At 33.9% G+C, this 19,341-nt stretch overlaps 2 protein-coding genes across 2 annotated transcripts; both read right to left on the reverse strand.

Annotated features, from left to right (window-relative positions):
• Nucleotides 1-10,918: 10,918 nt before the first annotated feature.
• LOC141602512 (ATP-dependent DNA helicase PIF1-like) lies at nucleotides 10,919-13,697 on the reverse strand. The gene is made up of 3 exons (XM_074422761.1): nucleotides 12,818-13,697; nucleotides 11,894-12,654; nucleotides 10,919-11,785 (listed from the first exon to the last, which is right to left on the reverse strand). Exons 2-3 carry the CDS (start codon nucleotides 12,611-12,613, stop codon nucleotides 11,405-11,407), a joined length of 1,101 nt encoding a protein of 366 aa, XP_074278862.1. The 5' UTR covers nucleotides 12,614-12,654; nucleotides 12,818-13,697; the 3' UTR covers nucleotides 10,919-11,404.
• LOC141600710 (uncharacterized) lies at nucleotides 12,643-16,459 on the reverse strand. The gene is made up of 7 exons (XM_074420956.1): nucleotides 16,420-16,459; nucleotides 16,042-16,296; nucleotides 15,836-15,952; nucleotides 15,201-15,648; nucleotides 14,138-15,075; nucleotides 12,818-14,043; nucleotides 12,643-12,654 (listed from the first exon to the last, which is right to left on the reverse strand). The coding sequence occupies exons 1-7, from the start codon at nucleotides 16,457-16,459 to the stop codon at nucleotides 12,643-12,645; spliced, it is 3,036 nt and encodes a 1,011-aa protein (XP_074277057.1).
• Nucleotides 16,460-19,341: the final 2,882 nt, after the last annotated feature.

The following is a 19,341-nucleotide window of genomic DNA, read 5'->3' on the forward strand; positions in this document are numbered from 1 at the left end:
ACTCTTGCGAATGAAAAAGTCAAACTTGTAAGGGGTCAACCCATTAAATTGCCTTCAATACCCCAAAGGAGATTGCTCCAGCTGTCAGTAGACCTGGCAAACAGATCGGGTCGTGTCGGGTTCGTGTCACATGTAAACGGGTCACGAACCCTTTAACCCAAACCCGACCCAATTAAATTTCGTGTCGTGTTCGTGTCGATCCACTTACATAAATGGGTCATCAAGCCTTAACCCTAACCCGTTAATTTCGTGTCGGGTTCGTGTCGTGTTTTCGTGTTTTGTCTATATTTGGAAAGTGTGAGTATATTTATGCGATGGAAAATGAAGAAAAATTAGGATTAATTTAGTAAATAGGTCATTCGTGTAGGGTTCGTGTTTCGAGAGCTCAACCCAAACCCGACCCAATTAAATCTCGTGTCGTGTTCGTGTCGACCCACTTACATAAATGGGTCATTAAGGCTCAACCCAAACCCATTAACTTCGTGTCGGGTTCGTGTCGTGTTTTCGTGTCGTGTCATTGTTTGCCGCCTCTAGCTGTCAGTAAGGATACTCCTGGTCAACACCCAAAAAAAAATCTAGCTTTAGTTTTTATGAAAAAAAATTGTACAATCAATGAAATTACAACATTTCATGTATAAATCATTTTACATAAGTGTTATTATAAAATTAATTATTATATTACGTAAATATCTCCGCTAAAATAACTTACACCAACTTACACATTTCCATGAGAAGGGGGAATATAACAAATCACCCCCATAAGTTTGATAGTATGTGCAATCAAGCCCCTTAACTTATAAATGTAGCAAATTAACCCAATAAATTTCTCTTAATGTGCAATTAACCACATATCTTATTTTTAAGAATAAAATTTGCAAATTAATTTTTTTACTATTATTGAAAATCAAAATTATTGATTAGATTCTAATCCTAAAATTCTTGATTATTAAAAAACATGTTCAAATATTTTTTTTAGTTTTATTTTGGCGAAAAGTGTTCATAATATGAGAAATGTTAATGATGTTTCAATGAAAAGTTGCATGACCAAATTTTTTCTTATACTAAAATTGGTTCGCATTTGTGGTTGAATATGAAAATATTGTATTTAATTATTTAAGAAATATATTTATAAGGGAAATGCTATATACAACCCAATGGGTTGTATTTATGAAACTAAAAAAGGAAATAAACACCTGATATATGCATTAATTGCATTGATTCATGTGTAATTTATTCTCTAATTTATAAATTAATACCAAATTTGGAAGGGTATTAAATACTTAAATACAACCCACTGGGTTGTATATAGCATTTCCCTATTTATAATAGTTTTTATAATAGAAAACATAAATAATAGTTTTTATAATAGAAAACAATATGTTTTATTTTAAAAAATGGTAAAAAATTTGAGTTGAGCTTAATTGCACATTTTTGAAAAGTTATGGGGCTAATTTATTACAAGTGAAACTTATGGGGCTGATTTGCACGTAGTTTTAAAGTTATGGGGGTAATTTGCTACATCCCGCCATGGGAAGTCTATCAAGGTCTTTAGTATACGGTTTTATAATGCTTTATCGTAAAATTGTTTTATCAAAGACTTACTCATAATTTTAAGCTTAAACTTTGTAATCTTTAGATGTGCCTTATCATTCAATAATTAACAACTAATTTTGGAGCCCGCGATTTTCAACGGGCATTGAGGGTATGTGCTCGTGTTTCTATTCTAGACATAATTTTGTTAGTTTATCTTCATTACATGTCGCCAGATATTAAAACGAATACGCAATTTATATATAGTACTCCGTAGTTTGAAATATTTGAATACAATATAGACCAAGTGATACAATATTTGATGATGACGTGGTGTTAAGTTCAAAGCGGGGATAAAGATTGAACACGGGCTGCGCAAGTTTTGATAGAAGCGTGGTTTTGAGCAGTGAAGTCCCAAAATCTAGTTAATTGTAGGCGAGTCTCAGTTTAGTAATCATGTTTAGCAGAGCTAGAACAACGATCGAACACCACATGTGTTGCCTCCTCCTCATCCACTTCCTCGACCTCTCATGGATAACCATGTTTAGCATAGCAATTTTCTTCCACATGGTAGTAGAACTTGTTGCAATACGTTACTGGACTGGTCCGTTATCATCCTTTTCGTTTGTGTTGCCTCCTCGTCCCCTGCCCCATGAAGATTACTGTTCTTCGCTGCCACAGCTACCTCCATCTTTTCCTCTTTTATTCGAGTGGTAGTCTTGTGTCTTTCTCCCTTAAGAATCATGAAGTAGGCTCAACTTAAGGTGGTGATTTCAACTTCCATCAACAAATTCAAATAAATGATTCCATCAAAAACTGATGGACCTTTTCCTCTTCTCGTTCCTTGAGGAGCTGAGCCCCAACACCAGATGTACACTTGGGAATTGGGATCTAGACTATAGTTCGTCAGTTCGTCCCACATCATTTTCTTGAGTGTAGTATTCCACAATGAGCCGTAATCATTGTTACTTTCACTACTCCCGCCGTAACTATTGTTACTGTCACTACTGCCGCATTAATATTGATAATTTCACTACTACCGCCCTAATTATTGTTACTTTCACTATTACCGCATTAATATTGATTATTTCACTACTCCCGTTATTTTTTCTACCACTTTCAATAATCTCGCTGATAATATTGTTACTTTTACTATTCAAATGACTCATTACACTATCATATAACTATATCCAATGTTACTACAATTCTTTTCTTTACTGACGAAATTACTTTTACTATTTAGGCATGCAATTTTAAGAGGATTATATATTTATATAAATATGTTACATATATGCATTAAATTAACGGAAAATTCACGTGGTACCCTCAAACTTTGTCATTTTTCACGTGGTACCCAACTTTTTAAATTTGTGCACATAATATCCTTGAAATTTGATTTTCAAGCACAACGTGCCCTTTTTATCGTTTTTAAAATTTTCAATTGGTCATAAATTATAGACCAGAAATCGAAATTGACTAATTTTTTTTTTCAAATTGATTACCTCTTCGAGATCTATAAATTGATAAAACGAAAATGGTCATTTGGAAATTTAAGATCGAAGATATGGTTGATTTGAGATTTTCGTTAAAAAAAACCCTATAAAATGTCAGTCGATAAATTTTTTTTTTCACAAATCGTAGATTATGACAAGATAATCATTTAGGAAAAAAATTGGCCGATTCTGAATTTCGGTCTAGGAGTTATGCGCAATTGAGTTTTTTTACAGCGACAAAAAGGGTATGTTGTGCATAAAAATCAAACATGGAGGGTATAATGTACAAAAACTTAAAAAGTTGGATACTATGTGCAAAATGGAAAAGTTCAAGGGTACCACGTGAATTCTCCGTTAAATTAAATCGAAAGAATTATGCAATATTATATATTCCCTCCGTACCAATCCAAAGGTAACACTTACCTAAATTGTCCGTACCAATCCAAAGGTAACATACTATAATGGACTGTAAATTGACAATAATACCCTTATTTCCTTCTTATATTTACATAAATACCAACTTGTGGCTCATACACCAACCCAATAATACAAGCTTGCTTACCCTCTTTTCTTGGTTTCCCCCATTTTTACCATGTTACCTTTGGATTGGTATGGAGGGAGTATTATAGAATCTAACTTGAATTATTATAACCTACTTATATTATATTTTTGTAGGTTAAATAATTAACATCTCTATACATCTAATAAACTATAAAGTTTAATAAAATTGCATGTTTATAATAATTAATTATTTTATTTTAAGGAAATTCACCATCTCCTAGTCTTCTATAAATATTTAGGAAAATTACCAAGCATGCATCTTCTTTCTTTTAGTCTCCTTGAAATTGATCATCTTAATTAATTATTTTATTTTAAGGAAATTGACCATCTTAATTAATTATTTTATTTTAAGGAAATTGACCATGTTTAGTCCCTTACAAATGTTTAGGAAAATTATCATGCTTCTATATAATTTAATTTTAACCCAAACTATATAATATTTGCACTGAGATCCCTTAATCGGGTCCATCACACGGTTCTAGTGATTTAAAACTATATAGTATAATTAATTTGTATAGCTTTTTTTAATTACATTGAAGTTCCTTAGTTTCTGGATTTAATATATAATATTGATAACTCAGATTCTTTAAAATAAAATTTGAAATCTTTAATATACTGCTGAGATTCTACACCGCCAATTATATTACAATTAGTACAACTAGTTGTATAATCTATTAACTGGAAATGAACTCTAAAGAAGAAGGAAGTAGGAGCAGCTTTAAGTTTATGGAAAAATCATGGCCTTTGATTTTGGGCTTTGCAACGTTTCATCATCCTATTAAGTACGGGATCCTTAGAACTAGAGGGGATTTTAACGCTTAATATTCTACCCTATAATTAAGGTAACTAAATATAATTAAGGTAACTACAATAAGATCATACAAAATATTTTATCTTCTTTTAATATTTGACTCGTTTTAAAATTTAAAATGAACATTTCATAAACTTTTTTTCGGTACCTCTGTGGTTTGTGACATTGTCTCTAGTACCCCTCTTTTTGAGAACATGTCGATGGCACAACTGAGGTTTAATATTTGTGTTAATGGTACCCCTGTTGAGTTATGCATATTAAATTAGGATAACGGAGTTTGATTAAGGCTAGACTAATTTCGGCGGGAAAATTAGTTTCTTGACAACTTAATTAAGAAATAAAGTTTGTACCAAATACCCACGAGGGTTTTGGTGCACCAAATACCTCCTCAATGGGGAAAAAGCATATTGCAAATCTCAAGGGTATTTGGTGCAAAATCTTATCTTTATTAATTCAGAAGACAATACTCAATCCAGGGCGTGCCACATCATTAATTCAACCTTTTTTTTTTTGGAAATACATGTTATGGTGGGACCCGTTAGTGTGCAATCTACTCCCTCCATTCAACTCCACATGGCCCTTTTCTATTTTACACACTATTCACAAGTGAGCATTCACTATCAATTTTCTCTCAATACGTAAGTGAAAATATATTCATGTGAGATCTTCTTTGATTCGTCTTTACGAGTACATTAAAAATATCTAACTTTTAAAATTTTAGCAAATACGTAGCTAACGATATTTACCGCGTAAAACACGCGTTGGCAAAAGTGAAAAAAGAAAAGGGCTTTGTGGAGTTGAATGGAGGGAGTATTTATTTCTTCAGAATTCCGGCTATACAAACATGCAGCAAATTCCGTCTTAGAACAAATACTATGAAATAATTTTATACATTCCGAATAAACTAAATTAATAGCATATAAACGGAATGAATTACAAATCGGAATAAATGAAACTAATTACAAATAAATGAATTACATACTTTTTTAAAAAAAGTTAAATAATAATAAAATTACATAATTACGAGAAGAAATTAAATTTAATTACGGGATTGAATTACACATAATGTGAATAATCTACATGCATAATTTTTAAAAACTAGATAGTACCATATATTTAAAAAAAAAAATTCATTTGTTATTTCCTCTTAAACCATTGCACCATTGCATGTGAACACATACTTTTTACAAGTTTAAACATTACTTATATAGATCGCTGATTTAGACCAACTAGATAAGTACAACGGAAATGCCAAAAAAAAAAAAAATACATCCAAAAACATTAAAACCGGCCTAAATACATACCCGTGCAATTTTGCACGGGCTTAAGACTAGTTTATTTTTTAATAAGATAGTTAAGAAACTAATATTCCCGCCAAAATTAGTTTGACCTTAATCAAACTCCATTACTCCTAATTTAACGTGTAGAATCCAACAAGAGTACCATTAACACAAATATTGAACCTCGGGGTACTATCGACACATTCTTAAACAAAGGGGTATTATAAACAAAGTGCCAAATCACAGGGGTACGATGGAAAAATTCTATTTTTTTTTTCCTCAATTCACAGATTCGATAGTTGGGAAATCGCGTTGTGACATAAATTAAGTACACAAATTCTCACTTTAGACGGGTATTATCCGTCTAAAGTTGTAGACGGTCAAATATCACACCACTTTTATAAAAACTATCGAATAACAAGTGGAATGTCAACACTTTGTCTTACCGTGTAAGTGATCATATATTTGATCCGTTTATACTTTAGACGGAGATATCCGTCTAAAGTGAGAATAATTGAATTAAGTAAGCGGAGGTGGACTTTTTTGGCCAGTAGTATACTAGTATGCATGATGCTTCCCTACTTGTAGGGATAATGTTCTTGAATCTTGCAGGTTTTCCCATTTTTAAAAAAGGAAGATTCCCGAGTATAGACACTGCCAATCATAGGAATTCAAATTTCCAAAGCTCATTCATTTACTTCGTTCCTAGTCAATTTTTCCTATTCCTGTAAATCATAAAATCTCCCTTTAAGCAAATATTATTAGTCTAAAGTTATAAATGGGTTAAATATATTACTACCATTTTTATAATAAAACAAATAACAAGTGGATATAATAGGATTTGGATCCTCTCCATTTCCTTTCTCTTCATTTCCTCTCACAATCTATTTTAATAATAATTATCCCTTACACTCCCACTTTTCCTTTACTTTTATACGTAAATTGAGAACCGTTAGATGTTGCCAAGATGCGATCCGGACCATTAATAGGAACTTGCCTCTCCATTTCTTTTTAGAAATGGAGAGAAATTGGGCTCGATATAATAGTACTCTATTTAGCTAAGAATTATTATTATTATTATTTTATTTTTATTTTTATTTTTTAGGTAAAGAGGAGCGGAATTACATCCATAAAAAGAAAGAGACTAGCTAAACAAAAAACTCCAAATAAAACAACAAGATAACTACGACGAATAAAAGGGAACTATGCGAGGCCAAGAAACGCCTCCGATATTCTGCTCCATTAAGCGGAAGAGCTGATCCGGCACATTATCAAGGTCATATGTGATCAATTTTTGCCCTTGCGAGACTCCTCTATTAGCCAACCAATCCGCACACGAATTAGCTTCACTATTTTATAGGCTCTTTATATGCATTTAACGATTTTATGTGTGACGTTGTTGTCAGTAACATGATAATATATGAAATATTAAAAATGGTAAAATGAAGGTATTTGAAAAGATATTGGTATTTCAAGACTTAAAGAGTAAAACTTACAAAGTTTGTTAGTTCATTGAATATACTAGCTACGAGTAGTAGCTACTATACCATTTATCGAGTAAGGATCCTCTTCATTTTCTCAAAAAATGGAGGCCCATTACATTTCAATGGTCCAGATCGAATTTTGGATAGATCGGGTGGTCGTAAATACACCTGAGTAAAAAAAGGTAAATACATGAAAATGAAATATATAATATAATATGAGTGTATTAGAGAGAAAATAGAGAAACACAAATTCTTACTAAAGACGGGCACTATCCGTCTTTAGTAAGAGACGGATACCATTTTGTGAGACAAAATGCCCAAATAGAGGATAGTGGGAGGCACATGGGGGTGCCCCCACCTTGTCCCCCCTATTTGTTTTATGAGTGTAACTACCCGTCTTAAGATTCGACCCGTCTTAAGCAAGACCAACTCATAGAGAAAAGAAATGAACAAGATCCAAATTGTTACTTATCCGCAACTCTATGTACAATTGATTTTAAGTTTTTGAGTTTTAGTAGAGGTTTTTGAGTGTTTTGATGCTAATTTTTTAGACTCCTTCATAAACTTTTGTGTTAAAAAGTTTACCATGTACTTCCTCCGTTTTGGTGAGAAGTTATCAATTCTCATTTTACGGTGTGTAGTCAGTAGTCAAAAATTATTTTCATTTTTGTTAGAGCATCTCCAATGGTTTGCTTTAAGGACTTGCTTGCAATATTTGTAAAATTGCAAGCAAGTAGCTTATCATTGGAGTAAGGAAAATAATGTGTAGTTTATGAGCATTGTAGCTCAACCAAGCTACATGCTTGGTATGAAAAGAAGAAAAAGTAAATTTTATGATTGGATGAAATTAATAAAGTGGGACCCATATAAGCTACAAAGTGTTGCAGCTTTTCATTGGAGCGGTTTGTAGCTTAAAAAACCGAGTTGGTAAGTCAAGCTACGATGTATTGTAGCCGTCCATTGGAGATACTCTTATATTTTTGTTGACCTCTTTCATTACAATTGAGAGATTGGTGATTTGTGTAGTGCAAAGTCAATCTCATATATTTTCTTGGTTTTTGGTGTCAAAAGAAATAAATAACTATTGATAAGGGTCGAGGAAATACTTCTCATAAACTTTTAATGGAGATAATACATTTAAACTCAATTAAATTTGAGTTAATTATATTACCTATTAATTTTTTTTTCGAAGTACATAACGAGACATTTTGACATATATGACCCTGTTTTTTTGGACTGAAACAGATCTGATCTGAACTGAACTTATAGGATCTGAATCGAATCGAATCGAACTTATAGGATCTCGAATCGAATCGAACTTATGTGATCTGAACTGAACTTATATGATCTGACCTGAACTGAACTTATATGATCTGAACTGAACTTATAGGATCTGAACTGAACTTACACGATCCGAATTTAAATTAACTTAAATTAATTTAACTTAATTATTATTATTATTATTATTATTATTATTATTATTATTATTATTATTATTATTATAGTTATCATTGTTCTTGTTCTTGTTGTTATTTTTATTATTAATTTTTTAATTTTTTTTATAAAACTGCAACTTTTCTTATTATTATTATTATTATTATTATTATTATTATTATTATTATTATTATTATTATTATTATTATTATTATTATTATTATTAAAATAAACGTAAACTTTTATTAAGATTAACCAAAAGTTTTACAAGAAATTAGTGGGCACTCAAGAGAGAACACTGATAAGAAAATATAATCTAAAACACAAGGTAAGATAATAACATTTTTCCGCTTTATATACATTGGTTTGTTCATACATTATACTACGGTTACATTACGATAAAAAATAATGAGAACAGTGATAATTTTGTTTTAAAAATAATAATATATATATATATGTATCGAATAATTAATAATGTCAAATATTTTTGCGTCGGTTTTAAAAATAATACTCCCTCCTATTCTAGATAAGTGTCCCATTGTGGGGATGACACGGGAATTAAGGAAAGGAGTTAAATAATGTAAAGTCTTGTGGTGGGGTGAAGTAATTGGAGAGATAGAATGTATTGTGGGGTATTATTGTGAGTGGAGTAATTAAAATAAGTACTTCGTATTGTTTTGGGTTGAGGTGGGGTATTGTTGCGGGGTTAAAGTGATTAAAATAAGTATAAAAGTTTACCAAAAATAGACAATGAGACATTATTATGAATAGACGGAAATGGACAATGGGACACTTATGTAGAATAGGAGGGAGTACTATGTTTATGTATATAACTTTTCTAAACTGAATTTATAAGATCTGAACTTATACAATATGAACTGAACTTATAGAATATGAACTTAACTGAATTTGTAGGATCTGAACTGAACTGAACTGAATTTATAGGATCTGAACTGAACTTATATGATTTGATCTTAACTGAATTTATAGGATCTAAAGTGAAATTAAATTAAGTAACTTTAAGTCCAAAAGAACAGGGACATAGTAGGGCAACAAATTAAGCATAAGGTTAAGACCATTTGAGCACGACTTTTCTGAAATCAACTCTCAATTTTATTATTTTTGTATAGTATAGCACTTTAGTACTAAGGATACTCTATCGCCGCGCAATATTTAATTACTCATACAGTCATACTACTTCCAATCGCATTATAGGTACATCGTGGTATGACTCATGAGTCATGACGAGAGCTTTCTAAGAAATAAAAAAATTGATAAAACGTCAAAGGAGAAAAAGAAACTCCTTTATCGCTATTAATTAATAGTTTATGTTTCTGAAGATCAATAATTTAGGTTTTATGACATGTTAGAACATTCAAACAAAGTTCACCATACAAATCATGTCTATGCAAAAATTATAAACTATTACCATAAACAAACCAAAATAAAATACGTGTACACTTGCATTGGCGAGTAGTGAAAAAGGAAAGACATATAAAAACAAGAATCAAACATGATGATTTTTTTTGACAGCAACAAATAGTATAGCTTATTATAAAAGAGTTTTCTGAGCAAGATTATGAGCTATAAAAACAAAAATCAAACATGAGGATTGAGGAAGGAGATCAATCATAGAGACACAACACCAAGGTATACAGTTGTTTCTCATGATTCTCATATGACCGTAAGAGATAAGAGTATATGGAATAACCAATAAATTCCACAAGATTGTTCTAAGAGATGCTTACTAAATCTGAGAGTCTTGAGACCCTTTGAAATCTCACCCGAGCTTTACTAATAAAGTCCACCTTTGTAGGCTACTTACCTATTTTATTTAGCAATTATAGTAAATAAAGTGCATTAATTAGAGGATTGTTGTACATTATACGATTTTTTTTATTAGATAACTAGTTTTCAACCCGTGCAATTTGCACGGGTATGAATTTATAATCATTGAAATCGCTATGAATATATAAGGAATACTAAGTAATGAACATGTATATTTTAATTTGTATTTCTTGAATATATTCATAATAGAATAAAACACGTGCAAAATTTGCAAGGGGTTGAAACTTGAGCATGTTTTAAATTTGTGATATAAACCCACAAATTCGGTGTTGTAACATGGAACATATTATATAATATATAATAAATGTAATGTATGAGAAATAATAAAAAGCAAACAAAATAAATATCGCTATAAATTGAAAATAGGTATCAAATTTGAAAAGCGGTTATAATCAAATTGATGAAACATAACAATTAAATTAACGAAAATAGTCTAATATCATTCCAAATATTGGAAAATTTCATGGTAGACTACATTTGTTGTTGTATTTGATGTAACCTTATTACTATCACAAATCAAGAGTTTCAAACCTTCTTTTCTTGTAACTCTGGAAAGCGCTACGTAAAGCTGTCCATGACTAAAAACTGGTCGTGGAAGGTAGATGCTGACTTGAGATAATGATTGTCCTTGACTCTTGTTTATAGTCATGGCAAAACAAACCGCGATGGGGAATTGCCTTCTGCTAAAACGTACCGGAAATTTACTGGAGTCCGACGGAGTTAGTGTTAGTCGAGCAATATGCACGTGATCACCTTTATGACTACCTGTCAAAACCGTACATCTAATCACGCGTGACGCTAAATCAGTCACAATTAATCGTGTTCCATTACACAAACCGCGTGATTGATCAATGTTCCTGAGAAGCATCACCATAGCACCAACCTTCAACTTGACTCATGATTTGGGAGTCAGGAACATTTAATACTATTGAGGTATTCAAAGAGAATGAAGGTCGTGGTCACCTATGCCTCTATCATCGTTAGAAACTTCATCGAGCTTAGATATATCACCTCCTCCTCATCGATTTTCGACAACACGTAGTCATTTACCGCTTCAACTATCTCGTGAGTAGGGGCGAGAATTGCCCTTTCTTGGAGGTAATCCGGGTTCCACAACTGGTTTTGTAGATCTGGATATGTGACATTTACTATTGATGCAATCGGATCTGCCACATGTTGAATGCGTAAGTCGTCTGGGAATTGAAGATCGACTTCCCCGTCATTTTCACCGCCCGCTAAACCATCTCCGATTTCCAAGAGCCACTCCGAGAATTTCCTTATATCGTCCACATTGTCACTTGTCCTTCCACCTTGCAAACGCATGTTCTTTGTCAGTCTAAGCACCTGCACACATTCAAATGTTATCATATTTATATATTTAATTTATAAGAACAGTTGTAACTAATAACGTTGGTGGACATATATATTACTATGGTAGTTAAGGAAGAATACCTTGCAAGAACGCCACAGATATGATGAACAAAGAGATGCACGCACAACGTCTGCTCTACTTCCTTTGGAGACAACCGGTAGAGTTTGGCGAAAATCTCCCCCAAATACTACCACCTTACCACCAAACGGTAATTCAGCATTTCTCGCGTTGACAACGCGCATTACATCTTTCAAACTTTTGTCAACAGCATCAAAGCTATGTTTGTGAGTCATAGGTGCTTCATCCCATATTATGAGTTTGGCCCTTATCAAAAGTTCCGTTAAATCACTACCAGGCTTAATTCGAGAGCAAGTAGAGTCTTCATTCACATTGAGGGGAATGCTTAATCTTGAATGAGCTGTTACACCACCAGGTATCAAGGTTGCTGCAATTCCGCTTGATGCAACTGCTACAACAATTTCTCCTTTACTTCTTATTCCAGAACACAAAGAACGCCAAATGAATGTCTTTCCAGTACCGCCATATCCATAAACAAAGAACACTCCTCCTCTATTTTTTAAAACAGCATCCATTATTTCATTGTACACCGACCTTTGTTCATCAGTCATTGAAGAAAGCTGACGCTCATTTTCTTCGCTCAGTGACTGTTTGTCGTACGACAACGCATCCATTACTAAGGTGTTTCGATGGTGTGACGTTGTTGAAGAATCTGGAAGAGGCATTCCTTGAAATCTAGTCAGGCTACTCCCATTTAATTGAAGAGAATTTTCAATATCCATCAGTGCATAATTTTTCAACTCTTCATCACTCAGTTGTAAGGCTGATATATGGAAAAAAGGTGAATATATTATTGATCAACAAATAGATGTTGCAGAAGAATAAATATAGTGATACATAGAGTGGAAAAGTAAAGAAATCAGCCGTTATTTAAAAAATATTATAATCAAGGAAGCAATAAATGTAGAGTGATATAAAAGACAAACCTGGATTTTTAAGAAGTTTGCGTTGCCTATAAAGTATATCGTCGGATAGAAGCTGTCAGGTTTCTTCCCAAACTGTGGTCGGCATAGACAATGTGATCGTAATAAAGTTGAAAAAAGGTTCAGAAGGTAGAATCCAGACCCCCAATCTGCAGCTTGTTTTATCGCATCAATATACTCTCTGTCATCACCAATTAAGCCCAATTTGTAACACGCTTCTCTAAATGTCGGACAGACATATTCGTCTACAGTCCTAATGTCCTCAAAACACTTGGGGCCTTTAACATGATTCAACATGATTCTCATAAAATACAGCTCTCCGCAGTTCGGTGGGACATGAACCAACCTACCAATCGTAAACCCTTTTTTTCTAAGGCTCCAATGCCGCTCCTTCTTCTTCCAAACAAATTTAGTTGGGAATTGAGAATATAAAAATTCTTTTGAAATCTGCATATCCGGTTGTTCAGAATTATTGCAGGCCATCCAATTCAAGAACTGCGATACTCCCATCGATGATTTATCTACAACGTCGTCAATGAAATCATCATCATCAAAAATAACAGGCTGCTCATCCGGAAGGTGGTACTGCAACCTTTCAACAGCAGGAGTCCTATAATGAATTTCAAAACCAAATAACCTCCATGCAGCTTCACACGCGGATAAATAGCGACAGTCGTAATACCTCTTTATCTCATCAAATCGACCAGGATCGTCCTCATTGCGACGCATATAAGAGGACTGCATCGTAACTCGATCAGAGCCCTTGTTAATATACTTGAAGAGATACTTAATCGATCGAGATTGATTACACCATTCGACGTTGATATGAGCCCGATATTTCAATAACAACTGAGCGTTATATGGAATGACAAATTCGTTGCCAATAGGTACATCGTCCTTTTTCACCGTAACTCCTTTCTTGCTTCTCTTGTATATAGGATAACCCTCACCGTCAACCGTTGTTCTTTCAGTACACGGCTTTGGGTAATGTTTTGAGCAGTTTTCCCCGACCATACACGGTGATGATAACTTTTCTTTACCACACGGGCCATGGAGCATGTACTCACAAACAGCAGCATGTAAGATAGGCTCCTTAATCGGATCAGGAATCTCGGCAGAAATTATTTTGTCGACATCTGCAGCTTCAGGGAACTTGTACTCTCGATGTAGGAACAATAGTATATGCGCATGGGGCAGGCCACGTTTTTGAAATTCAATAGTATATACCACTGGAAAATAAATATTTTAAATGCATGAGATTATATACGGTACTGTTAAATAATAAATTATGTTTTTAATGAAACGGTTAACTTTAATGAGTACCTGCTCTAACTTTTCCAAAAATGTGTCGATCTTTTAAATCTCTTATCAACTCATCGAGCTTAATTTTGAAGACGCGACATAAAATATCTGGACGATCCTCCGATCTCAAGCCTCTTTTAGTAACGAATCGAACTATTTCCGGCCACTTGGGATTACACGTGAATGTAATGAATAAATCGGGGTAACCGAACCACTTGCAGATAGTCATGGTATCGAGATAATTCACTTTCTTCCACTTGTCACCACCTGGGAAACTCGAAGGGATAATATACCGAGCACCGGCAGAAGATGGCTCGATGTCTCCTCTCCCAACAGCATTTGAAAGGTTCTTGTAATTATCTACCCGAAGGCGTTCTTGGTTAAAACGAATGTAATTGAGCCTATGCGATTCAACCATCATATAACCATCAACTAAAAACTGGTGAAATGCCTTTCCAGATAGTAACAACGTTGGAAATTCAATATCAGGTGATCTGTCTTGTAGACGATAGGCAAACCACTCCCGACACGTTGTTTCTTCACACGGTTGCTCGCTTGTGCTGACCCCAATAGAAGCTTCACCATGTTGGATACCCAACCGATATCCATCATCCCCGGATGGGAATAACAAAGGATATTGGAGTGGAGTGTATAGAGGGTGTAACTCAGATATCCGTTGCAAACCACCACATGACTTCTTAACAATAATATCCCTTTTCTCCATATTTGGACCGATATCCCCTTCAATCAAAGCCGCAATCTCCGAAACCGTTGGACGATTATATGTTCTTCCATCTTTTTCTCTTCTGGAAATAAGTCTGATGCTCACTTCACTGTCTTTATCTAGAGACAATTTATCCCTAACCATCCTAAACAGCTTAGCAAGAGGATTGTATTGGTCAATCATATTTTTTAACAACCGAATAAGACCATCGTTAAACCTAGAGGGATCGTTGGGACTGCATTTTTAAAAAATCAGAAATTAATTGAATATTTTTGTAATAAGAATAGATAATTATAATGTAAAATGGAATCAAATTGAATGAATTTCGACAATACATAAAAAATAAAGTAATATAAATACCTGATGGCGGTTTTACGATTATAAACTTCTTCTTCGGTGTCATATATATACAATTGACAAAACTTAGGACTTGACTCTGCAGGCGGGACTAAAGTACCTATTCGATGAACGTTTTGACCTCCCATCCGAAAAGTGTAAGGACCTCTACCTTGATTGATGGAATGATCAATTTTACCACCCATGGAAGTAAAGGAAAACATGGAATTATAACCTCTGATGTTTTCTCTAAAATGCTTGCTTAACCGATGATGTCCATTCAAAAGAGACTTAAGGATTTCAGGTGGCTCATGTAAGTATGGGAGAACAACTTTGCCGTCCGAACAACATAGTGAAAATTTTGGACGTCTTGTACCACGACTTTTTTGTTTTCTCTCCTCAAACCACATTTGCGCCCTACATTTTTCACATTCATAATCTGGATCTCCAATGTCCCAATATCCTTCCCAATCTTGTAAAAACAATTAAACGTTAATATGTGGCACATAATAATTATTATATAGAAATTCAGTTAATGACTGACGTCGGATTAATAAGTTTGAAAATATACTTACTATCATTAATTAAGTCAACGGATGAGGTTTGTTGAGTTCGTGAACATTCTCCAAGTGAAAAGGATGAATTTATTACATGCTTACATGAGGTTTCTTCATTTGGAGTTATAGAAGGAAGAACTTCATTTAAAGATTCACCATACTCAGCACATAGATCTCTTACTAATCGCTCAACCACGTCTGTTGGACTACAAATTTCTCCTAAATCATGTTATTAAAAACAATTATGAAGGAATATGATATTGCACATGACAAACTATGATATATAACATATAGAGATAGATATATACCTGTAGCGGTGGAGCTAAGCGGTCTAGTTGGGGGATTGAATTGAGAAAAGACATGACTAACATTACCAGTACGTTTTTTAGTTGAAAACGTTTTCCTTTTATCTCTCGCCGTCTTCGCCCGTAACTGAGCAGGCGTTACAATGGGAGCATCGGGAGGTGATGAGATAGGGCTAAAAATTACATTACTTGATCGTAATGTGATTGAGTTTTGTTCACGTACATGTCTTCTCGTATTTTGACTTGCGGTTCGGGAAACTGCAAGTTTTTCAGAAAAACATTTATTAGAAAAGTAATTTGCAGAGGTTTGAGTTAAAATGTTTTTCTTTAAATAAAATTAAAACGTAAGAAATTGTAAAAATAAAAAAAATAGCGATGTACCATTTGTAATGTCAGAGAGCGGCGTACGGGTATTTGACATTGGTTGTTGACTTGAATCATAAATATCTTGTCTTGTCGGTTGACTCGAATCAACTATAATGTGCAAACATAAATTAAATGAGAAATTATACAAATGGGAAAGTACATAGCAATAATGTTAATATGAAAATATGAGGCGTTTATGAAAAAAAAAACCGAGTCAACTCTCTTAAAAATACTATATGCTATGGATTATGGTTCGGACTATAACAAATGGGCCGTATAAATGCTTGCTTTTAAGCAGCCCAGAAAATGCTGACCCAATATTAAACCCTAAACATATACTATATAAGCCCTCAACATATCGTCAATATCTCCGCCTCCGCAAAATCACGCCTCACTCTTTCTTTCACGCCTCCTTATCTCTTTCTTTCTTTCACCAACCCCTTATCTCTTTCTTTCACTTACCTTCATCCCCTCCTCATCTCTCTTCTTTCACCTACCCCTCATCTCCATACATCATAAATCCGCCATTGAATATCCTATTCCGCCATTCATCTCTTCATTATTTCAATCATCATCATCTTTCCACCTACTACATCCTCTCAATAAACATCTCATCACCTCATTCCATCCGCCTCTATCTCAGATCATAGGTTTTCAAAAAAAAACATCCGTAAAAAATGAATACAGATTAAGTAAGTTGTAAAATGTTAAAGAGGAAAGTCGTCCTCAAATGATTAAAGATGGAGATCATCCTGGAATGGTTAAAGATCAACGAAGACTATTTCATGGTGAAGAATGCTAGTCCGTTGAAAAATGGAGGCCAAGATTGTTGATGAAAGGTACACATAATTAATTTCCCCCTCTTTTTAATGACATGCATATAAATCTATAGAAATAACATCAAACGATTGTTAAAAAAATATAATCTATCGTGATATGGAAGCTTAAATTCCAAGATAATAGCTTCAAAGTAGGGTCCTGTTTTTTACCACAAAAATAGGGTCCTATTTTCAGAGAGTATATCCAATTAATTTCTGATTATTATGTAATATAGCGTTTTTAGGTTAAAAATATGTAGATCTATGCTTTCAAAGATAAGATTTAGTATTTTGTCGATTTAAAAAAAATGTTATTCCACTATGTTAAATTAAGGTGTTTTTTATATTAAATACTAAGTATTTTTAGGCGATAAATAAGTAGATCTATGATAAACAAAGTGATGTTTATTTTTTTTAAAATATTTTTTTTATGCAGATTTGAATAGTCGGAAAAATCTAATGTGGTTTATTGAATTTAATTGTTAAAATAAAAATTCGACGAATGTGATTTTTTTGTTGATTTTTGTGTTTGCAATGAACCGATCTAGGATGTCAGTATTGGTTAGAATATTGTTTAATTTTGGTTATCACATATGGTCTTTTTAATTACTGGATTTAACTAAATTGTTAATTAAATTTGTTGTGTCATATTATTTATTTTATTTGAAGATATCCATTTAGTTAGGCTGATTTTCATCTTATAAAAACCCTTAAAAAGTGAGTGAAATTACTTTTTGATTCAATTGGTTTTTTGGTTAAATTAATTTACAATTTCGTCTCAATTAATTAATTTTTTTTTAATTTAATCTCTAGCACAATCTAGAGGAATGTAACCCGACCCGAGGAAGGTACCGTGTACAAATCCAATTGCATGTGACCTAACCCAATTATTCGTCATTTGACCCAACACAATTATATTTCACCTAGCCCAACCCAATCAAGTCTGACCGTGCCCATTTTAAATTGGGTTGTACATTAAACCAATTCGGGTATGACTTGAGTTTACCCAATTCCAGCCCAACCCAAACATGGGTTGGCCTGGGGTAACCCAACACAACCAGGTTTGACCCGACCCAACAAATACCAACATGGGTTCACCCGACCCAACCCATACCAACCTGGTTTGACCCAACCCGACCCATACCAACCTGGTTTGACCCAACCCGACCCATACCAACCGGGTTGACCGGACCCGACCCATACCAACCGGGTTGACCGGACCCGACCCATACCAACCGGGTTGACCGAACCCGACCCATACCAACCGGGTTGACCGAACCCGACCCATACCAACCGGGTTGACCGAACCCGACCCATACCAATCGGGTTGACCGGACCCGACCCATACCAACCTGGTTGACCCGGCCCGACCCATACCAACATGAATGCCCCGACCCGACACATACCGACGTGGTTGACCCGACCCGACACATACCGACATGGTTGACCCGACCCGACACATACCGACATGGTTTTTTATTTCAGTTTGCAATTTCTGCATTTTCTTTGCATGAATTCAACAATCAATAATGGCATATGTACTAAAAACAATCAATAATTAATGAAGTCAAATGATTCATGAAATCCTAATTCACATGCGTTTACCTTAATTGAATAACATGTGTTTTGCCTAACTATGACCATATAGCTCTTAACCCAGATCGGTTTCCACCTGACCTTAGCGACATGAGTTTCTCTTGTACTAATATCGTTTTACTCGAAATTTCAGGTTTGAACATAAAGAAACATTTGTAGTCCTGCAATTGAAGGCTGGAGTGTAATTGACAGCTATGGTTTTATAAGTTAAGTTTACTATATTCCTAGTTTAGTTTACATTAAAGTAATTGACAGTTTTTATAAACTCAAGAACACATAAGATGACTTACTGTTTTCTTGCTGCCTTCCGTATTCTTTTCTTTTCTTCCCTGACGTTGATGAACTGCCCTTTTCCATGGTTATAGTCTCAATCTAACTTCTTTCAACCCGTGTGATCCTATGAATGATTCATTAATGTAAAAACTAATTTAAGGCAAGAGTTCATGTGAAATTTATAGATTAGTGAATTGGCATATGCTTTGTTATTTAATTATAAAAGCTGGTGTGTATTGATTTATGATTT

Source organism: Silene latifolia, chromosome 9 (assembly GCF_048544455.1).
Source record: "Silene latifolia isolate original U9 population chromosome 9, ASM4854445v1, whole genome shotgun sequence".
Classification (NCBI taxonomy): Eukaryota; Viridiplantae; Streptophyta; class Magnoliopsida; order Caryophyllales; family Caryophyllaceae; genus Silene; species Silene latifolia.

What these genes read in the sequence shown, in the direction of transcription:
- LOC141602512 (XM_074422761.1), bottom strand. Translation starts at nt 12,613, where the DNA reads ATGGATATTGAAAATTCTCTTCAATTAAATGGGAGTAGCCTGACTAGA. An exon ending in ATCTGTGGCGTTCTTGCAAG is followed by an intron (nt 11,786 to 11,893) that starts GTATTCTTCCTT and finishes GAATGTGTGCAG; the next exon opens with GTGCTTAGACTGACAAAGAA.
- LOC141600710 (XM_074420956.1), bottom strand. Translation starts at nt 16,459, where the DNA reads ATGTCAAATACCCGTACGCCGCTCTCTGACATTACAAATG. An exon ending in GCTCTCTGACATTACAAATG is followed by an intron (nt 16,297 to 16,419) that starts GTACATCGCTAT and finishes AAAAACTTGCAG; the next exon opens with TTTCCCGAACCGCAAGTCAA. An exon ending in AATCGTAAAACCGCCATCAG is followed by an intron (nt 15,076 to 15,200) that starts GTATTTATATTA and finishes TTAAAAATGCAG; the next exon opens with TCCCAACGATCCCTCTAGGT.